This window comes from Oryzias melastigma, linkage group LG13, assembly GCF_002922805.2.
Source record: "Oryzias melastigma strain HK-1 linkage group LG13, ASM292280v2, whole genome shotgun sequence".
NCBI classification, from domain to species: Eukaryota; Metazoa; Chordata; class Actinopteri; order Beloniformes; family Adrianichthyidae; genus Oryzias; species Oryzias melastigma.
Genome location: NC_050524.1, coordinates 543,545 through 561,942, shown reverse-complemented (window position 1 = coordinate 561,942; position 18,398 = coordinate 543,545). Strand labels below are relative to the sequence as shown.

The following is an 18,398-nucleotide window of genomic DNA, read 5'->3' as shown; positions in this document are numbered from 1 at the left end:
CATCTTCCCTTTCGGGGTCGCGGGGTGCTGGAGCCTATCCCAGCTACTGAAGGGCGAAGGCGGGGTACACCCTGGACAGGTCTCCAGTCTGTCTCAGGGCCTCAATCACACACATTCACTCTCACAATCACACCTAGGGGCAATTTAGAGTCACCAATGAACCTATGAAGCATGTTTTTGGACGGTGGGAGGAAGCCGGAGTCCCCGGTGAAAACCCACGCATGCACGGGGAGAACATGCAAACTCCACACAGAAAGGTCCCAGCCGGGAGTCGAACCGGGGCCTTCTCGCTGTGAGGCAAGAGCGCTAACCACTGCACCACCGTGCAGCCAAAAATGTTTTATTTTTTATTTTTTTCTGTGTTTTTACTTTTTGGTTTCTGGAATTTTGTTTGCTTTTCCTAAAAGTCACATTGTTTTAATATTTGATTTGTTTTTAACTGTTATTATCTTTAAAATGTTTGTGCGTTTAGTGATGTGCCGATGTGATTTGGACCTCAGGGCCACCGTAGCTTCAGTTGATATATTATCGCAATTGTGTTGAATAAAACACTTTGTCCTGATCCGTATTTATTCTGTCATCAAACAAACATTGAAGGTGAAGTTCCTCCACAAACATGAAGTATTTTCATTTTCTGTGGATTTTAAGAAGATGCTCAGACATCGACTCAAACGTGAGTCCATTTTAGGGTGGTTTCCCTCTGGCTGATCCTGGTTTAGCCCAAGGCTGGTTCTGGTTCTGGTTCTTTGATGGTCCTCTGGGTTCTGCAGGTGTGAAAGCTCACCTGATCTGGTTCGGACCTAACAGAGGAACTCCATTATAGACGAGATCTGCTGTGAGAACAGACGGATGACTCTCCATAAACCAAAGGGAGGAGATGCTGTAGCGTTGTGTGTTTGGAGCAGAAACCCACATCCACATCTGGAGAAGCGGTAACCATGAAGAACTTCAGACCTGCCCCCACCACTTGGTCCTCTCCGTCTTCTTCACCATCAGAGTCTTCCTCGTTCCACCACTGTGCTGTCTGGCTGTTACCACGGTGACGGAGCTCATTTCTGATGGAACGACTCCGTCTACACAGATGAGGTGGAGCAGCATGAAGCTGCACGGAGAGACGGTTCTTCTAAGCGAGTTCCTCTGTTCTCCTGGTAGTTTGGGTTTTGTTTGATGCAGCTCAGAACTTCCTACACCCCCAGAAGAAAGTGTCTCACTCCGTTTATAAAGTAAACACATACAAAAATAGATGAATTATAGTTTCTACTTGCAGTTGAAGATGTTGTGATTTATCCCCAAACTATAAACGATCATCAGGAAACCTCTTTAATCTGGAGATAATCCCATGTGTAGAGGTTCATTTGACCAACAGGAGAGCAGGAAAACTGTCTGCAGGGTAAATAAACTTCACAAACATCCAACCTGTAATTTATGTATTTACTGGTCATAATATTTTTGTGTTTATAGGCTTTTTTGTTTGTTTGTTTTTTAGCGAAAAGCGTGGCAACGTAGTGACGTCAGACGCCTTTTTATTTTAGCCAATCATGTTCGTCCAGATCACAACTTCCGGTTGGGAGCTGCTAAAACTCAAGATGGCTGCTGCGCGGAACGGAAAGAGCGGGCTCCTGGAGAAGGTACGGTTTATGTCCACCGTTTCTCCTACGTTCAGGTGCGAGACGTCAATGTTCCCGCTTCGGTCGGACTTTGGCCTTCCGGTTTTACCGGTTCCCGCGCCTCCGCTGGCAGCTATAGCTAACGGATTGGTGATGACGAGGCCGTGCGCGCGCGCGTGTCAGCTCTGTCTGTTTCCGGTGGTTGTCACCAAATTTCTAAACATTGTTTTTATTCTCGTGTTAAGCTGAAGGAAGGGCGCGTGCGCTAGTTTCAGCTTTCTGACTCAGGCACGCGCACGAATGTGATGCTTCGCGCGCTTCAGTTTTTCTCCTTCTTCTTAAACCGCAAAACTTGGGCCCAAAAACCGGGGTTTTGAACCGGGCCGTGAACGCACCACTATCAGGAGAAACTGCCCAAACAGCGCGAGACTTCATCTTCCCCTCCGGACGAGGGTGGAGGGTGGATGGGTCTCTGTGGCGCCCCCTACAGGTAGCAGCTGTCAGACAGACAGACAGGTGTCCTCGTGCTGGATCCAGCATCTCCTCGTGCAGCAGCAGGTGGGGTCAGGGGTCAGGTTGGAGGTGAGGGAGATCCTCCTGTTTCATTCTGGTGACCTTTGGCCCATATGATGGTTTCCTGTCCATAACCGATATTTAAATGTCTATAAAAACACAAAGTTTAGAGTTTAGAAATACAAGAACATTAAAAACATGCTTCCAACATAGAAACTATCAAGATATAAGTATAAACTCTATAAATGGAAAAGTCCCATCAACTCTTGCACACATGTAGGCGTGTCGTATTCTGCAGAGCGGCTTGGTACGCCTCATAAATCCATATTTGACTCCTGGTTCAGTGAACAGCAGCTTGATGTGGCGTCGAAGGTTCTTCCGGTTCTTTCCTTTTACCATTTTTACCATTTCCTCCCCGAAGACACTTTTTTTTAATACGTCTTTTTGTTTGGCTTTAATTAACTTCTAGCTATGGGCTAAAAGCTAGGACCGCTAGCTGTGCTTTAAACATAGCTAGCGGTCCGAGCAGCCGCTTTATGTCACGTGACGGGAAGAGAGCGGCGGATTGGGTCGATAAACGAGGAGTTGAGGTTATCCCGAACCTCAGAAAGTGACATGGAGGAGACCCGAGTCGTACGTCATGACGAGTTGCGAGCGAGAACGTGTGGCTGTAGCCCATAATTAAAGCGTGCTCAGACCCCTCCCCCGTGTGCGTTTAGTGTCAGACGCATGCGGGGGAGGGGCACCAGGCTAAACGGAGCTTCTCTCCTGCTGTAACCTAAGGGTTAAGTATTGGGTTGGCACTCAGGAGCCCTGGGTTCGATTCCCAGGGTTGTCCGCTGATCCCCACCCAGATTGGGTCCTTAGACCCTTGACGCTGCTGCCTAACTGGGTCCCTGTGCCCCTCAAGTACAGGGTTGTGTCAGGAAGGGCATCCGGCGTAAAAACTCTGCCAAATCACTGATGGGAAACAGTGGGTGGAGTTAGGCTGTGGCGACCCCGAAAGGGGTAAGCTGAAAGTGAAGAAGAAGACCGACATATCGCTCATCTTCACTTCTAACCTTTCCTGCAGTCGGGAAACGAGGAGTTTCTGACGATAAATGAGCAGAATTTGTGTTTTCTCCTCACAACCTGAAGTACAAGAACATGTAACTGTTTGTTTCAGTGGAGGATCGACGAGAAGCCGGTGAAGATCGATAAATGGGACGGCGCCGCCGTGAAGAACTCTCTGGACGATGCAGCTAAGAAGGTCTGATTGATTATTGATCTGATCGGATCATCTGAAGCTCTTTGTTACCTGGACAGGTGAAGCTTCTGCGGATCCTCCTGGCTTGCAGTAAGGTAAAGGTCATCTCTGCTGCGCCCCCTTCAGGTGCTGCTGGAGAAGTACGGTTACGTGGAGAACTTCCAGCTGGTGGACGGCCGTCTGCTCATCTGCACCGTCTCCTGCCTGTTCGCCATGTTGGCGCTGGTCTGGGACTACCTCCACCCGTTCCCCGAGTCCCGACCGGTGCTGGCGTGCTGCGTGGTCTCATATCCTTTGTGGGCGTGGCTTTTGACCCACAGAAGTGGTTCATGAATTGAAGCGCTTCCCCTTAACTCCTCCCCCTTACGTACTTCATCATGATGGGCGTCCTGACGCTCTACACCTCCTACAAGGAGAAGAACATCTTCCTGGTGGCGCTGCAGAGAGATCCTGCCGGCATGGACCCCGACCACGTCTGGCAGCTGGCCTCCTCCCTCAAACGGTCAGAACCGCCGCGGCTGAGACCCGTTTACGCAGAGGAAACAAACATGGTTGACGGCGTGCGTTGTCCCTGCAGGTTCGATGATCAGTACACCCTGAGAGTGTCCTTCACCGACGGGAAGACCAGGCGCTCGCGCGAGGCCGACTTCACCAAGTCGGTGTCGGCGTTCTTCGACCAGAACGGGACTCTGGTCATGGATCAGTTTGAGAGGAGCGTGTCCAGGCTGCACGACGCGCTGGCCTCCGACAAGAAGACCAAATGAGGGCGGGACCACGGCCAGAACTCTGCTCGTCTGCCGGGCCTTCCGCTCCACCGTTCCTGGTTTCAGTTTGAGGATCCGTCGGGCCAGAACCTGAACGGGAACCAGAGAACTGTGGGGATGAAGACCTCCAGATGTTCTTCCTCAGAGGAGGTGCTGCTTCTCCTCGGGACTTTCAGGCTTGGACTTTTGCTTTCTCTGGTGGGAGGAGCCACAGAGAGGAAGTGGGAGTGGTCATCAGAATCTGTTCTCTGACGGCAGCTAATAAAGCAAATTCAAATATAAAAACATCCAGTTTCTGTGTTGAGATGTTGGCTGGAGTCTGTTGGCTCCTCCTCCTCAGAGTGAAGCCCTACAGGAAGTGACTTTATTTTGAAAGTTGTGTGCAAAAATAAAGCTGGGAGTTTGTTCTACTGCCTCATCTGTAAGAATCTGTAGTTTTGAGGTTCTGCCAGCAGGTGGCACCAGCAGCTTTCCTGACATCAACTGTCAGGATTTTAATTTGAAAGTCTCAAACTAAAAAGAGGCAGAAATGTTAGACAAATATTTCTAAATTAACGCAAAATAAATTCAAATACTTCCAGTTTTTGTTTCCTTCAATATTTTCATTTCAAGCTGATGTTTCGATTTCAGAAAAATGTTTTCTGGGGTTTAAAATGATTAAAGACTTCAGAAACAAAAAGGCTTCTGCTGCTTTTACTTTGAAATCTACTCATTCAGAAGTGACATGAAGATATTTCTGGAACAGAAGGAATGTTCTTCAGAGCAGAAACTTGTTGTAGAATTGAAGCTGTTCAGTCATGAGTTAAAGTCCGTTTTTCATGATCTTCTCCAGCCTTTAATTCAGAGGTTTCAGAACCCGGCGGGGGTTCTTCAGAACCCGGCGGGGGTTCTTCAGAACCCGGATGTCTGGGAGATCAGGAACATCTTCAGTCTGAGCCTTTAAACCGTTTCTCTGGAAAATCAAAGTTTCTTCATGTTTGATCTTCAGTCCAACAAATGCTGAGGAGGCCGGATCACAAACTTCTGCAGGACACCAGCAGGGGGCGGGGCTAAATTCCACAGGCGGGATCAGGAGTGGGCGGAGCCTTGAGTTGGAGCCTGCAGCTGTGAGTCTGCAGTCACACGGTGTGAGGAGACGGCGAGCTGCCATGGCCTGTCTGATGGCCGCCTGGTCCATGCACAACCCCAGCGTGACCAACTCAATCCTCATGGTGAGTTCCAGTCCGCAGGAGGAGGTTCTGACAGAACCAGAACCAGGAGCTGCTTCAGTTTCCTCCAGTATCTGGTCTGCAGGTCCATCAGAGGACTTCTGCCTCGTCTCCGGAGCACAGACGTCTCTGGGTTCTGTGGACCAGAGGGGGTCTGGGTTCTTCTGGACTGGTTTTGGTTTAACGCTGTAGGGATCTGGTCTGTCTCTGTTAGGATCTCCTGAGAAGATCCGTAGACATGTCGTCTAGTCTGGTTCTCCAGAACCGTCTGTGGGTTCTGTTCAGTACAGTTCTGTCCTCTCCTGTGTGGAACCTTAAGTCCAGATTTAGTTTTGGTTCCTCAGAAGATGGGTCTGGGTTTGGTTCTGTCTCCAGGACTGAAACAGGAAGAGGAGCGACCGTCTTCTTCTGCTGAACCTCCAATCTGTCCCTCAGAACACCAACGGACCCCCGGACCTGATGCTGGACCCGAGGATGGTCGGCGTCTGCATGGACGAGGTGGTGAGGCGGCCGACGGGAACCCAGCAGCTGGCGCCACCGCCGCCGCAGGGACACCTGAAGAAGGTGGACAACGGCCTGACCGAGGCCCAGAGGTTCTCCTCGTTACCACGGAGACCGGCGGTCAACATCGAGTTCAGAGACGTCTCGTACTCCATCAGAGAAGGCCCCTGGTGGAGGAAGAAAGGTACGCACTCTCTGGAGGCTGTCCGTCCCTCTGGAGTCTCCATGGAGATGGTCTCCACGGTGACCGTAACCGCGGAGGCTGTCGCCATGGAGACCACTGGTTCCGGAGGAGCCATCAGTCCAGAGGACCTTCAGGGTTTGGTGGTCCAGAAATCTGGCTGGAAAATCATCAGTTCGGAGACGAACTGATTGTTCTGGAGGCTCTGTCAGATCAGGGTCGAGCCTGGAATGTTCTGTGGTTCTGGAGGATCTTCTCCAGTCTGTCGTCTGCACAGAAGCAGCTCAGACCACAGATCCAGAGGAGACTCTGGAGAAGCTCCAGGATGGAGGTTTGGGAACATCTGCAGGCCGGAAACGGGGATTCAGACCCGATTGGTTGTGAAGTCTTTGTGAACACACTTGGACCCCATCAGAACATGCATGAAAGCAGCAGATGTTCTGGACCTTCTGCTCAGACCTTCCCAGAGGGGCGGAGCTCCAGAGGAGTCCGTGTTTGTCCCGCTGGATTATCAACCTGTAATCTGTTAATCTCAGTCGTCTTAAATAGCAGCAGGTCAGATTACAAGATGTCCACTGAGCGTTCTGCTGGCTCAGGACGGGCCCGGGTTGACTGGAGGTTCTGATATGGAAGGTCCGTTCAGAGAATGGATGGCTGCAATAATAGAGCAAGCGACAGGCTCCGCCCACTCGCACTGACATTGGAGACAAAACACCAATCGGATGAAGACTTTTACATTCAAGTGACTGAAGCTCACACGATTCTGAAAAACGGCAGGAGGACGTTATGCATAAAGTGGGCGTGGCCAGACAGACCTGATTTTGAGTGACAGGTCAATAAGGAGGACTGAAGGTGCAGAACGTTTCTGTAGCTTCATATGACTAAAACGAGACAAGATAAAACAGGAATTTGTTGATCTGATTTAGTAAACAAGCAAACAAGCCTGGAGCTCCAATGACAAGAACACATCCAGACGAGTTCTGTTTAAGATGAAGTCTACATTTACAGAACCGGAAAACCCGGGTCGGGTTCCAGCTTTTATGTCGGAACACAAAGCTGAGAGAACAAAGAAGGTCTCAGGTTCTCTGAGAAATCCGGTTCTCAGGAAAGTGAGTCACAGGAAACAAACAGCTGCTGGACGGTTGTCGGCCCCCTGCTGGTGGGACTGGGGATGACGCCTTCAATCAGTGGATCATAGAACTGATTATTCAGATCCAGACTTGATTATAAAAAGACCAACCAGATTTCTGTGGACATGAGTTCTAAAGACAGACATGATGGAACACAAGGAAGACACTCTGACCTCTGAAATGGTTCTGGTTCCAAACACTGACTGTTGATAAAAGCTGGACAAAGCGAGGTGTTGATGTCCCCCAGAGGACATGCATTAACTCCACCCCCTGTGAAATCAGGCCAGAGCCTCGCCGTCACTTCCTGGAACGTCTGCCGCCATCTTGGAAACGATTGCAACCCGTCGACAGCGATTAGTCCAAGTCGGTCGAGTCGTTTTGAGAAGAACGACTGTCACCAATCAGGAGTCAGCTTGTTCTGGTTTGTTGGAAGTCCCAGTGAAAGGACTCGGCAGAATCTGTCAATCAATTGTTTGAGGCGGGGCCAGCGGGCACCACATGTTTCTACTGAGGCGTCTGGTTGGTCAGTTTATAATTTTAATAACTTGTGATTATGAACAAATATCATTAAAAATAGGACTAGAAAGAAGATGTTAGGAAAGAAGCATCAGAGCTGGAAGGATGATTCTGACAGACGAAATAATTGTTTCTCAGTGGAACTCTAGAGAACTTTGGCCTTCTGGAAACCAGCAGATACTTCCTGTTTGGAACAAGACATGTCCATCTTTTTATGGTCTATGGTCCTAACACACCTACAAGAACATCTGTTTACCAACAAAAAGTAGAGCCTACTGCCACCTATAGTACAGGAGGATCATGTACAGTCTGATCTCTGGAAACAGCAGCAGGACAATCCTGATCCTCCACGGATCAGACTGAACTCTACAGAGGAAAAGGTTCTGAACAGAGAAATCTTTCTAAAACCAAAGAGGTTCTTTTAGGAGGATCTTTCAGAAGAGATTTCGAGAATGAGAACTTTTCGTTCCAGAACCAGATCTGCAGATCAGATTCGGTTCTGGCCTTAGAAAGTCCAAATACCAGGTTTGATCCAGAAACAAAGAGAGAGGAGAGAGAGAGAGAGCAGAGGTACTGATGATCCATTCATCATCCATCCATCATCCATCCATCCATCATCCATCATCCATCCATCCATCATCCATCCATCCATCCATCATCCATCCATCATCCATCCATCCCTAAAGTAACAGAATACTCTGCTGTTTCCAGTGAGCTGTGAGTTTTCCATGATCTTCCTGCAGGTTACTGTCGGTCAGTCTGGATTAATTCCACTTCATCCTATTAAATCCGCTAATCTCATTAGAACGGGTTTGTTGTATCTTCATCGTCATCTTCATCATTCTCTCACGTTTGTCTACAAATTCTCCTAAAACCTTCAGCAGAGGATTCTTCAAGAATGCGTTTATGTTTATGTGTGTTTGTTTATATGTGTGTTTGTTTGTCTGTGTGTTTATGTTTGTGTTTATGATTGTGTTTATGATACTGTGTGTTTATGTGTGTGTTTATGTGTGTGTTTATGATTGTGTGTGTTTATGATTGTGTGTGTTTATGTGTGTGTTTATGATACTGTGTGTTTATGATTGTGTGTGTTTATGTGTGTGTTTATGTGTGTGTTTATGATTGTGTGTGTTTATGTGTGTGTTTATGATTGTGTGTGTTTATGTGTGTGTTTATGATTGTGTGTGTTTATTTGTGTGTTTATGATTGTGTATTTGTTTATGTGTGTGTTTATGTGTGTGTTTATGATTGTGTGTGTTTATTTGTGTGTTTATTTGTGTGTTTATGATTGTGTATTTGTTTATGTGAGTGTTTATATGTGTGTTTGTTTATGTGTGTGTTTATGATTGTGTGTTTGTTTATGTGTGTGTTTATGATTGTGTATTTGTTTATGTGTGTGTTTATGATTGTGTATTTGTTTATGTGTGTGTTTATGTGTGTGTTTATGATTGTGTGTGTTTATTTGTGTGTTTATTTGTGTGTTTATGATTGTGTATTTGTTTATGTGAGTGTTTATGTGTGTGTGTGTTTATGTGTGTAGGTGTGTGTTTATGTGTGTATGTGTGTGCGTTCCTGTCAGCCAGAGCATCTCTGGACTCTTCAGCTCAGCTTGTGTTCTGCAGAGAAGTCGGGTTTGGGTTTTCCTGACGGTTTTGTGTGGTTCTGTGTGCGAACATTATCTCGACCCGCTCTGAGGGACAGTTCTGTTCTCTCCTGCCTCACATCCTCAGAGCCTAGCTGTGGGTTTGACAGCAGGGGCGTGGCCTCAGCACAAAGCCCGTCTGCAGGGCGGCTGGGATCCTGGGCTTTGATTGTTTCTGCTGTGTTTCAGGTTTCAAAACTCTGCTCAAAGGGATCTCTGGGAAATTCACCAGTGGGGACCTGGTGGCCATCATGGGGCCCTCGGGGGCCGGGAAGTCCACGCTCATGAACATCCTGGCCGGGTACAGGTGGGTCTAGTCTGTGTGAGACGGTTCCAGCGGCACAGGAGCTTCAGCGGTTTCTCCTGACCCTACAGGGAGACGGGCATGAAGGGCGAGATCCTGATCAACGGGCAGCCCAGGGACCTGCGCTCCTTCAGGAAGGTGTCCTGCTACATCATGCAGGACGACATGCTGCTGCCCCACCTGACCGTGCACGAGGCCATGATGGTACGCTGCTGGCACCGGGAGGGGGCTTCACCTGTCCCCACTGGACCCATGACTCCGCCCCTTCCACACACACATTCTCATGAACGTGGCAAAATGAGGACACGGCATCTGTCTGGAACCTATCCCAGCATGCCTCACTCCTCATCCCAGAATGCCTCACTCCTCATCCCAGAATGCCTCACTCCTCATCCCAGCATGCCTCACTTCTCATCCCAGCATGCCTCACTCCTCATCCCAGAATGCCTCACTCCCCTTCCCAGAATGCCTCACTCCCCTTCCCAGCATGCCTCACTCCCCTTCCCAGCATGCCTCACTCCCCGTCCCAGCATGCATCACTCCCCGTCCCAGCATGCTTCACTCCCCGTCCCAGCATGCTTCACTCTCCTCCCTCTGACCCCCTCCCCCGTCAAACTCGAGTCACTGCAGCTCCGGTCTCTGTCTGCAGGTTTCTGCTAACCTGAAGCTGCAGGAGAAGCTGGAGGCTCGCCGGGAGATGGTGAGTTCCAAACCGCACACCCATCTCCTTGTCCTCACCTCTGTCTGGAGACTCGGCCTGGTTCTGTGTTGATCAGGTCCAGGAGATCTTGCGAGCTCTGGGTCTGCTGGACTGCTCCAGAACCAGGACGTCCCACCTGTCGGGGGGTCAGAGGAAGAGGCTGGCCATCGCGCTGGAGCTGGTCAACAATCCCCCGGTCATGTTCTTTGATGAACCCACCAGGTGAGAAGACTTTCATGTACAGTGCAGCCTCACAAAGCCAACAGGAAGTTCCTCTACACTCAGAACTTTCAGAATAAAAGGCTTTCCACCCGAACATGAGTGTTGTGCTGATGGACTCAGAACTCTTTGGGTTCAGACGCTTTCTCTTCATAGACATTCAGTCTTGGAGTGAAGCGGGGTTTGGACAGACCTGTCAGTGTCTCTGCTGGTGCCACTGAGGGACTCGGTTCTGGCTAAATCCTGGATTTAAAGACAAAGTGAGATGAAGGCTGTTTGGACTCTTTGTCCTCTTTGGACCGTTCTGTCCACGGATGTTTCTGTTTTCCGGGTCAGAACAGAAAATCAGAGCTTCATCCCTCAGAAAATGTCTGACTTTAAGGATTTTGCTCCCGAAATGGATCCAAAATTGTTCAAAGTTGTTGGAGTCGGTCCAGAATGAAACAGAACCTGTTCACAGTTTCAGTCATGAGTGGGTCGGGTCAACAAGTCCCTGCAGAGGTCCTGGACTTCAGCTTCAGAGTCCACCTCAATGGTCTGGTGTTTCTGTTGGTCCAGTGTGATCCTCAGAACTTTCACAGGTTTGGTAATCCAATCCCTCAGAGTAGATGTTCTGATGGGTCCATTCAGAACCACTAGAATTTTGACACTTTTATCATAATTTTCACATAAGAAAACATCTGAAGGAAATGGTTACTAATGCGTCTGTGTTGTGCGTCTGTGTTGTGCGTCTGTGTTGTGCGTCTGTGTTGTGCGTCTGTGTTGTGCGTCTCTGTTGTGCGTCTCTGTTGTGCGTCTCTGTTGTGTGTCTGTGTTGTGCGTCTGTGTTGTGGGTCTCTGTTGTGCGTCTGTGTTGTCAGCGGTCTGGACAGCTCGTCCTGCTTCCAGGTCGTGTCTCTCCTCAAAGCTCTGGCTCGCGGCGGTCGGACCGTCATCTGCACCATCCACCAGCCCAGCGCCAAACTCTTCGAGCTCTTCGATAAGGTGACCTCGCCAGACTGGTCGCGGCTCCGCTCGGGTGGACGGTCTGGGTCCGTCAGAATCCCCGGACCCTGAAGGGCGTGTCTATGTGTTGCAGCTCTACGTGCTCAGCCAGGGTCAGTGCATCTACCGGGGGAAGGTGAGCAGCCTGGTTCCGTACCTGCAGGATCTGGGCCTGAGCTGCCCCACCTACCACAACCCCGCCGACTTCGGTGAGCCTCAGCAACACGCCCCCTCCCCCAGTGGGAAGGGAGCGCTCTAGAGCATCTATGTCTATGTGGATTCCAGTCTAAATGCTTTTCTTCAGGTGGAACATCAAACATTTGATTCCAGAATTCTTCCATCAGAAACATTTTGAGAACAAACTGTTTTCCACAAACGCGGAGAATCAGAGACGAGCGGTTTGACTGACGTTAGAACTCCTGCTTCTGTCGCCGCTCTGCAGTCATGGAGGTGGCGTCGGGGGAGTACGGGGACCAGATGGTGAGACTGGTGAAGGCCGTTCAGGACAGGAAGTGGGAGGAGCTTCAGATGGACGCCGACGGAGACACGAAACTCCTGTGGCAGCGCGGCGAGGAGGTAGAGACCCACCAGAACCGAACGTCTGAACGTCTGAAGGAGAATCCGTTCAGAACCAGATCCAGGATCCATCAGAGAATGATCAACATGAATCCGAGCAGATCCTGAGGGTTTCTGTTCTCCAGGAGAGCTCCTCGTCTGAAGGCTGCCACAGTTTCTCTGCCAGCTGCATGACCCAGTTCAGCATCCTGTTCCGGAGGACCTTCCTGAGCATCCTCAGAGACTCGGTGAGACCTTCCTCCTCCACAGGTTCCACACACGAGTGTACCTGAGAGTTCCTGCAGGTGAAGTTCACACCTGAACTCAGCTCACTGTTTGAGTCTGTAGTTTGTCTGTTTATACAGCAGAACCTCTAGTGCATGTGTTTGTTGTTCAGAGTTTCCTGGTGTTGATCAAAGTAAACGTCTGCCTCACTGTACGTCGTAGTTTAACTGGTAGTTTATGTCTTCGTTCAGTCTCCTCCTTCCTTGTGCCATTATTGTGTGATTGTTGAGTAATCATTCACACTAAAGTGATCCTCCAGCGTCTGTCTTTCACATTTCAATCACCTTCCAGAGATTCAGTAATCTGGTATCAAAACGTTCAGCTCGTTCAGGACGTTACTGCTGGTATTTTTGGTTTTTATAAACTTTATAGTTTTTCAATTATTGGGCGAAATATGCTCAATAGGAAATGAATGAGAACGTCTTCAAATGTCAACATTTTAAGTAGATTACCAACAAACATTTAAATATGTTCATGGTTATGTTTTCATCTTTATAGTCATTTTCAAAAAGATTGGAGTTTAGCTAAGATTTTAGCAACACGCTAACGTTTTTGAATAATTGAGTTTGGAGTTTTAGGCTATTTTAGAGTTTAGTATTTAGACTTTTGATGATCATTTTCAGCAATGTTTTTGAATAATTTGTTCTCTTCTGAGGTTTTTTAGGCTAATTTAGAGTTTAGCTTCTGTTTTAGTAACAGGCAAAAGTTTTGGACTAATTTAGTTTACTGAGGAAATTTGAGCTATTTTCAAGTTTAGCCAATATTTAAGCAACAAGCTAGCTTCTATTTTTCTTGGCTAATTTGACATCTAAGATTTTTATAAGCTTATTTAGAGTTTAGCATCTACTTTAGCAAAATGCTAACGTTTTTGAATAATTTAATGTACTTAGGAATTTTAGGCTATTTTAGAGTTTTTGAGCGTTTTTAGTAGATTAACAACAAACCTTTAAATATATTCATGGTTATGTTTTCATCTTCATAGTCATTTTCAAAAAGGTTGGAGTTTAGCTAACATTTCAGCAATGGGCTAGCTTATTTGGCTAGTTTGACATCTACTGAGGATGTTCATGCAATTTTGAGTTTAGCTAATAATTTAGCAACATGTTTTGGGATACTTTGTTATCCCATGAGGTCTTTATTAGTCTATTTCAAAAGCTGAGCTTTTATTGTAGCGGCAGGCTAACAGCCTTGACAAATTTAATTAACTGATGAATTTTAGGCTATTTTGGAGTTTAGCTAGTATTCAAGCAACAAGCTAGTTTTTTTCACTAATTTGGCATCTACTGAGGTTTTTTAATGGTAATTTGTAGTTTGGCTAATGTTACAGCAACGTGCTAATGTTTTTTGAATAATTTGTTATATTCTGAGGTTTTTATGGGTTAATTAAGAGCTTAGCTTCTATTTTAGAAACATTCTAACATGTTTGACTAATTTAGTTTACTAAGACTGTTCGTGGCTAATTTGACATCTACTAAGGTTTTTGGAGCTAATTTGGAGTTTAGCTCATACTTTAGCAACACGTTAAATATTTTTGCTAATGCATTGGGGATTTTTGAGCAATTTTAAGACACATTTTTTAGAAATTTAACTTAAGTTCTCTGTCATAGTTCTTTAAGACAAATTCTGGTCTTTTAGCAGATTTAACATTTTACAAATAACTTTTGCATTTCCGCCAAATCCCTTCAGCAATAAAGTAAATTGCATCACCATTTTCAGCAAAAAGCTTCAGCATCTTCAGCGACTCTTTCAGAAAAAGCATTCACACTATCACAGGTGATGCAACGTTTCTAGTTTCATGTGTTACTATTTAAAACATCGAGTGGAACTTTATCTTAACTGTCCAGTCACCATGAGGTCTCCGTAGCTTTTTGGTCTTTAGGGGGCGCTCTATTGCAGAGACTAAGGCTTTGACTGGTTGAGCAGGTCCTGACTCACCTGAGGATCTCGTCCCACATCGGGATCGGGATCCTGATCGGTCTGCTGTACCTGGGCATCGGCAACGAGGCAAAGAAGGTTCTGAGCAACTCGGGCTTCCTCTTCTTCTCCATGCTGTTCCTCATGTTCGCCGCCCTCATGCCCACCGTCCTCACCTGTGAGTCTGCTCCTCCTGCTCCTGAGTCTGGGAGGGGGTGGTCCTCTGACGCTCACCTGTGCTTGTGACCCCAGTTCCTCTGGAGATGGCCGTCTTCCTGAGGGAACATCTGAACTACTGGTACAGCCTGAAAGCTTACTACCTGGCCAAGACGATGGCGGACATGCCCTTCCAGGTAAGCCCTTCTGAGACTCACCTGAGGAAAGGAGCTGAAACCGCATCGATGTTTCTGCTGGACACTGTTTCAGAGAACATCAAAGGGACATTCAAATAAAATAAAGACTCTGTACCTAAACCAGTCAGATGGAAACGTTTGGCGTCACAGTTTTCCTCCTGTCTGTATTTAGCCATGGCGTTCCTCAGGGCTCTGTCCTGGAGCCACCACTGTTTGCATTGAAACTCGTTATAAGTATCAAAAATATATTTAAAGTCCCATTTTTGTCAGTAAGTTTAAAAATAAAACTTATATTTAATCAAAATGCAAGTTTCTGTCTTTCAGATAAAACTGGAAATCCTTCAGTTTTCAGAGAAACTTTAGTCTTTAATCTGGATTTGAAATAAACCCAGTTCTATAAATGGCGGATACCCGTATAGCGCTTTCTACTTCCTTCAAGGGCCCAGAGCGCTTCACAGTCACAGACCCATTCACACATTCACACGTTCACACGTTCACACATTCACACATTCACAGATTCACACATTCACACGTTCACCCATTCACACGTTCACATGTTCACACATTCACACATTCACACATTCACACATTCACACATTCACAAATTCACACATTCACACGTTCACACGTTCACCCATTCACCCATTCACACATTCACACATTCACACGTTCACATGTTCACACATTCACACATTCACACGTTCACACATTCACACGTTCACACATTCACACATTCACACATTCACACATTCACACATTCACACATTCACACATTCACACATTCACACATTCACACATTCACACATTCACACATTCACACATTCACACATTCACACATTCACACATTCACACATTCACACATTCACACATTCACACATTCACACATTCACACATTCACACATTCACACATTCACACATTCACACATTCACACATTCACACATTCACACATTCACACATTCACACATTCACACATTCACACATTCACACATTCACACATTCACACATTCACACATTCACACATTCACACATTCACACATTCACACATTCACACATTCACACATTCACACATTCACACATTCACACATTCACACGTTCACACATTCACACATTCACACATTCACACATTCACACGTTCACACGTTCACACGTTCACACATTCACACATTCACACGTTCACACATTCACACGTTCACACATTCACACATTCACACGTTCACCCATTCACACGTTCACACGTTCACACATTCACACATTCACACGTTCATACATTCACACGTTCACACGTTCACACATTGACACGTTCACACATTCACACGTTCACACGTTCATACATTCACACTTTCACACGTTCACACATTGACACGTTCACACATTCACACATTCACCCATTCACACATTCACACGTTCACACGTTCACCTATTCACACACTTGTGGTGGCTCCGCTGCTGAACACTGGCGCCAACCTCCCACCAGAGGGAATTCAGAGTCAGGTGTCTTGCCCAAGGACACTTCCACACATAGGGCAACCGCTGCACCACAGCTGCCCTTGATTTCATATGAATTATGAAAGTCTGTCGCTGGTTTTGATTAAACAAAGAGGTTCAAGCGTCTGAGGGTCAGTGAACGCACCGCGACTGGAGTCTGGATGTTGTCATGCAGTTTGTGTTGCGTTTGTGCGCTCGTCTGACTCACACCTGGGGTGTTGGCGTGTGGGGGGGCAGGTGGCGTTCCCGCTGGTGTACTGCAGCATCGTCTACTGGATGACGGCTCAGCCGCCGGACGCCGCGCGCTTCTTCCTCTTCCTGTCTCTGGGGGTTCTGACGTCTCTGGTGGCGCAGAGTCTAGGTCTGCTGATCGGCGCCGCCTCCACCTCCCTGCAGGTCTGTTCCCCCCACCCCCCATTCTCCTGTTGACTCTCAGACCGGCTCAGGTGGGTTTGCTCCTGCAGGTGGCCACGTTCGTGGGTCCGGTCACCGCCATCCCGGTTCTGCTGTTCTCCGGGTTCTTCGTCAGCTTCGACACCATCCCCTGGTACCTGCAGTGGATTTCCTACATCTCCTATGTCAGGTGGGGGCGCCGTTCCACAGAACACACAGGTAGAGACAGAGGGATCCTCCAGCATGAGAAGATCCAGTTCTTGTTCTGGGGCGGTCCTCCATCGACCCAGAGAGGTTCTGGATGTTTCTGAACACCTGGACTCACCTGCAGCTCCAGCCTCAGACGTTCCTGTCCGTGTGAGGTTCAGCGGCGTGCGCAGCAGCGCCCCCTGCTTCACACACCGCTGAACCTGCTGCTGCGTTTCAGGTACGGCTTCGAGGGCGTCATCCTGTCCATCTACGGTCTGGACCGGGCCGACCTGCACTGCGATGAGAACGACACCTGTCACTTCCAGAAGTCGGACGCCATCCTGAAGGAGCTGGACATGCTGGACGCCAAACTCTACCTGGACTTCCTCATCCTCGCCGTTTTCTTCCTGTCTCTGAGACTCATCGCTTACTTTGTCCTGCGCTACAAGCTCCGATCTGAGAGGTAGACCGGGACCAGGAGGTCCAGACCAGGACCAGGAGGTCCAGTGGACCTGGTTCCATGAGACTCTGGAGGACGAAGAGAAGACAGGAGGAGATGGTGGATCCACTCTGATTCAGGTCCTGCAGGACCAGAGCTGGTCTCTAGTTTCCTGAAGGTTTCTTTGTGCCACAAATTAAAAGTCTACAGGAAGACTGAGTCCTGCTTTTCAGAATAAAAGCCTGGCTTTCAGATCCTCTTGTTTTAGTAAAACTGGAAGCAGAAGAAGAAGATGTAATCTGTAATATCTGCTCCATCCAGGCGGAGCTCCTCCTCCTTTAAGATGGTTTAAATCCAAACAACCTGGAGCCAGGTCAGTTCAGCAGATCACCACTGGGAGGGGGGGGTCACATTGAGCCAATCTCTATTCACTATTATTAAAAAACATTCAAACTAACATCCTCAAACTAGAATCGTTCATTAAAAAATAAACATTTTTATGCAGAAAACAGCGGGACAGGAAACAGAAGCAGAACCATTGATTTCAAAATAAAAGAAAACTGGATTTAAGAGACTCAACAGGATCTTTACTGGAACCAGCTGTTCCCTCGTTCCCACTCTGCTTGAAATGTGATGACGTTCTAGTGATGCGATAATGCTGCTAATAAAGTTACAAACAGCAGATTCTTGTTTGTTTTATTTTGAAAATATCAGTTAATTTTGTAGTTTTTATCCTCCAAAAAAAGTTAGAAGGTGGAAGTTGGTGTCTGGTTTGCAGCCTGAGCACTTCCTGTGATGTCACAGGAAGTGATGTAATGCTCAGTCACCAGCAGGCGGAGCTTGTTCATCCGTTCTGCTGCCCTCTGGTGGCCGACAGCTGCAGAGGTTGAAACAGTTCTGAGCGTGCTCAGTGCAGCTCACAAAGAAAAGGTTTTATACTCTGAAACTGGTTTAAGATTTGGTTTGAAGGAAGGAGCAGCCGCTCAGTTCACCACCTGTCCAGCAGGTGGAGCTGTCCTGCAGGATTCGGCTGAGGTCAGAGGTCGTCTGTCAGCCAGAAACAACAACCTGAAGCCTAAAATGATCCAACAAAAACTGCGTTTCACTTTTTTGGACTCACTTTATTAATTCATGTCCTGAAGACAAAGTTTGTTCACTTTTTTTCACAAATTCAAAAGAAACTTTATTTGTAAGAAAAGTAGTCATGGAAATCCACACATTTCAGTTTTGAAAAAAAGCATCAAACCTGATTGGCTGTTACACTTCCTG

At 47.4% G+C, this 18,398-nt stretch overlaps 2 protein-coding genes and 1 long non-coding RNA gene across 5 annotated transcripts; 2 read left to right on the top strand and 1 right to left on the bottom strand.

Moving 5' to 3' along the window:
• Positions 1-598: 598 nt before the first annotated feature.
• Positions 599-1,540, bottom strand: LOC112149552. Of its 2 annotated transcripts, none has more exons than XR_002919803.2 (2): positions 1,262-1,540; positions 599-1,184 (listed from the first exon to the last, which is right to left on the bottom strand). It is a non-coding gene; the product is annotated as an uncharacterized LOC112149552 (long non-coding RNA). The 2 variants fall into 2 exon arrangements; XR_002919804.2 differs by having other exon boundaries at positions 1,317-1,540.
• On the top strand, positions 1,533-4,543 carry spcs2 (signal peptidase complex subunit 2). Its single transcript, XM_024277314.2, has 5 exons — positions 1,533-1,628; positions 3,286-3,369; positions 3,493-3,653; positions 3,734-3,868; positions 3,944-4,543. The coding sequence occupies exons 1-5, from the start codon at positions 1,539-1,541 to the stop codon at positions 4,128-4,130; spliced, it is 657 nt and encodes a 218-aa protein (XP_024133082.1). The 5' UTR covers positions 1,533-1,538; the 3' UTR covers positions 4,131-4,543.
• A 460-nt stretch (positions 4,544-5,003) lies between these two features.
• Positions 5,004-17,804, top strand: abcg1 (ATP-binding cassette, sub-family G (WHITE), member 1). Of its 2 annotated transcripts, none has more exons than XM_024277311.2 (15): positions 5,004-5,341; positions 5,774-6,023; positions 9,498-9,615; positions 9,684-9,816; positions 10,262-10,312; positions 10,389-10,534; positions 11,392-11,515; positions 11,610-11,724; positions 11,958-12,091; positions 12,217-12,318; positions 14,279-14,447; positions 14,522-14,622; positions 16,346-16,504; positions 16,573-16,691; positions 16,929-17,804. In XM_024277311.2, exons 1-15 carry the CDS (start codon positions 5,279-5,281, stop codon positions 17,155-17,157), a joined length of 2,013 nt encoding a protein of 670 aa, XP_024133079.1. In that variant the 5' UTR covers positions 5,004-5,278; the 3' UTR covers positions 17,158-17,804. The 2 variants fall into 2 exon arrangements, with proteins under 2 accessions (XP_024133079.1, XP_024133081.1); XM_024277313.2 differs by having other exon boundaries at positions 16,573-16,720.
• The last annotated feature ends 594 nt before the right edge of the window (positions 17,805-18,398 follow it).

Coding starts and splice junctions, on each gene's coding strand:
- spcs2 (XM_024277314.2), top strand. CDS start 1,539: ATGTTCGTCCAGATCACAACTTCCGGTTGGGAGCTGCTAAAACTCAAG. Junction 3,370..3,492: donor TGGACGATGCAGCTAAGAAG/GTCTGATTGATT, acceptor CGCCCCCTTCAG/GTGCTGCTGGAGAAGTACGG. Junction 3,869..3,943: donor CTGGCCTCCTCCCTCAAACG/GTCAGAACCGCC, acceptor TTGTCCCTGCAG/GTTCGATGATCAGTACACCC.
- abcg1 (XM_024277311.2), top strand. CDS start 5,279: ATGGCCTGTCTGATGGCCGCCTGGTCCATGCACAACCCCAGCGTGACC. Junction 10,313..10,388: donor TGGAGGCTCGCCGGGAGATG/GTGAGTTCCAAA, acceptor TGTGTTGATCAG/GTCCAGGAGATCTTGCGAGC. Junction 12,319..14,278: donor TGAGCATCCTCAGAGACTCG/GTGAGACCTTCC, acceptor CTGGTTGAGCAG/GTCCTGACTCACCTGAGGAT.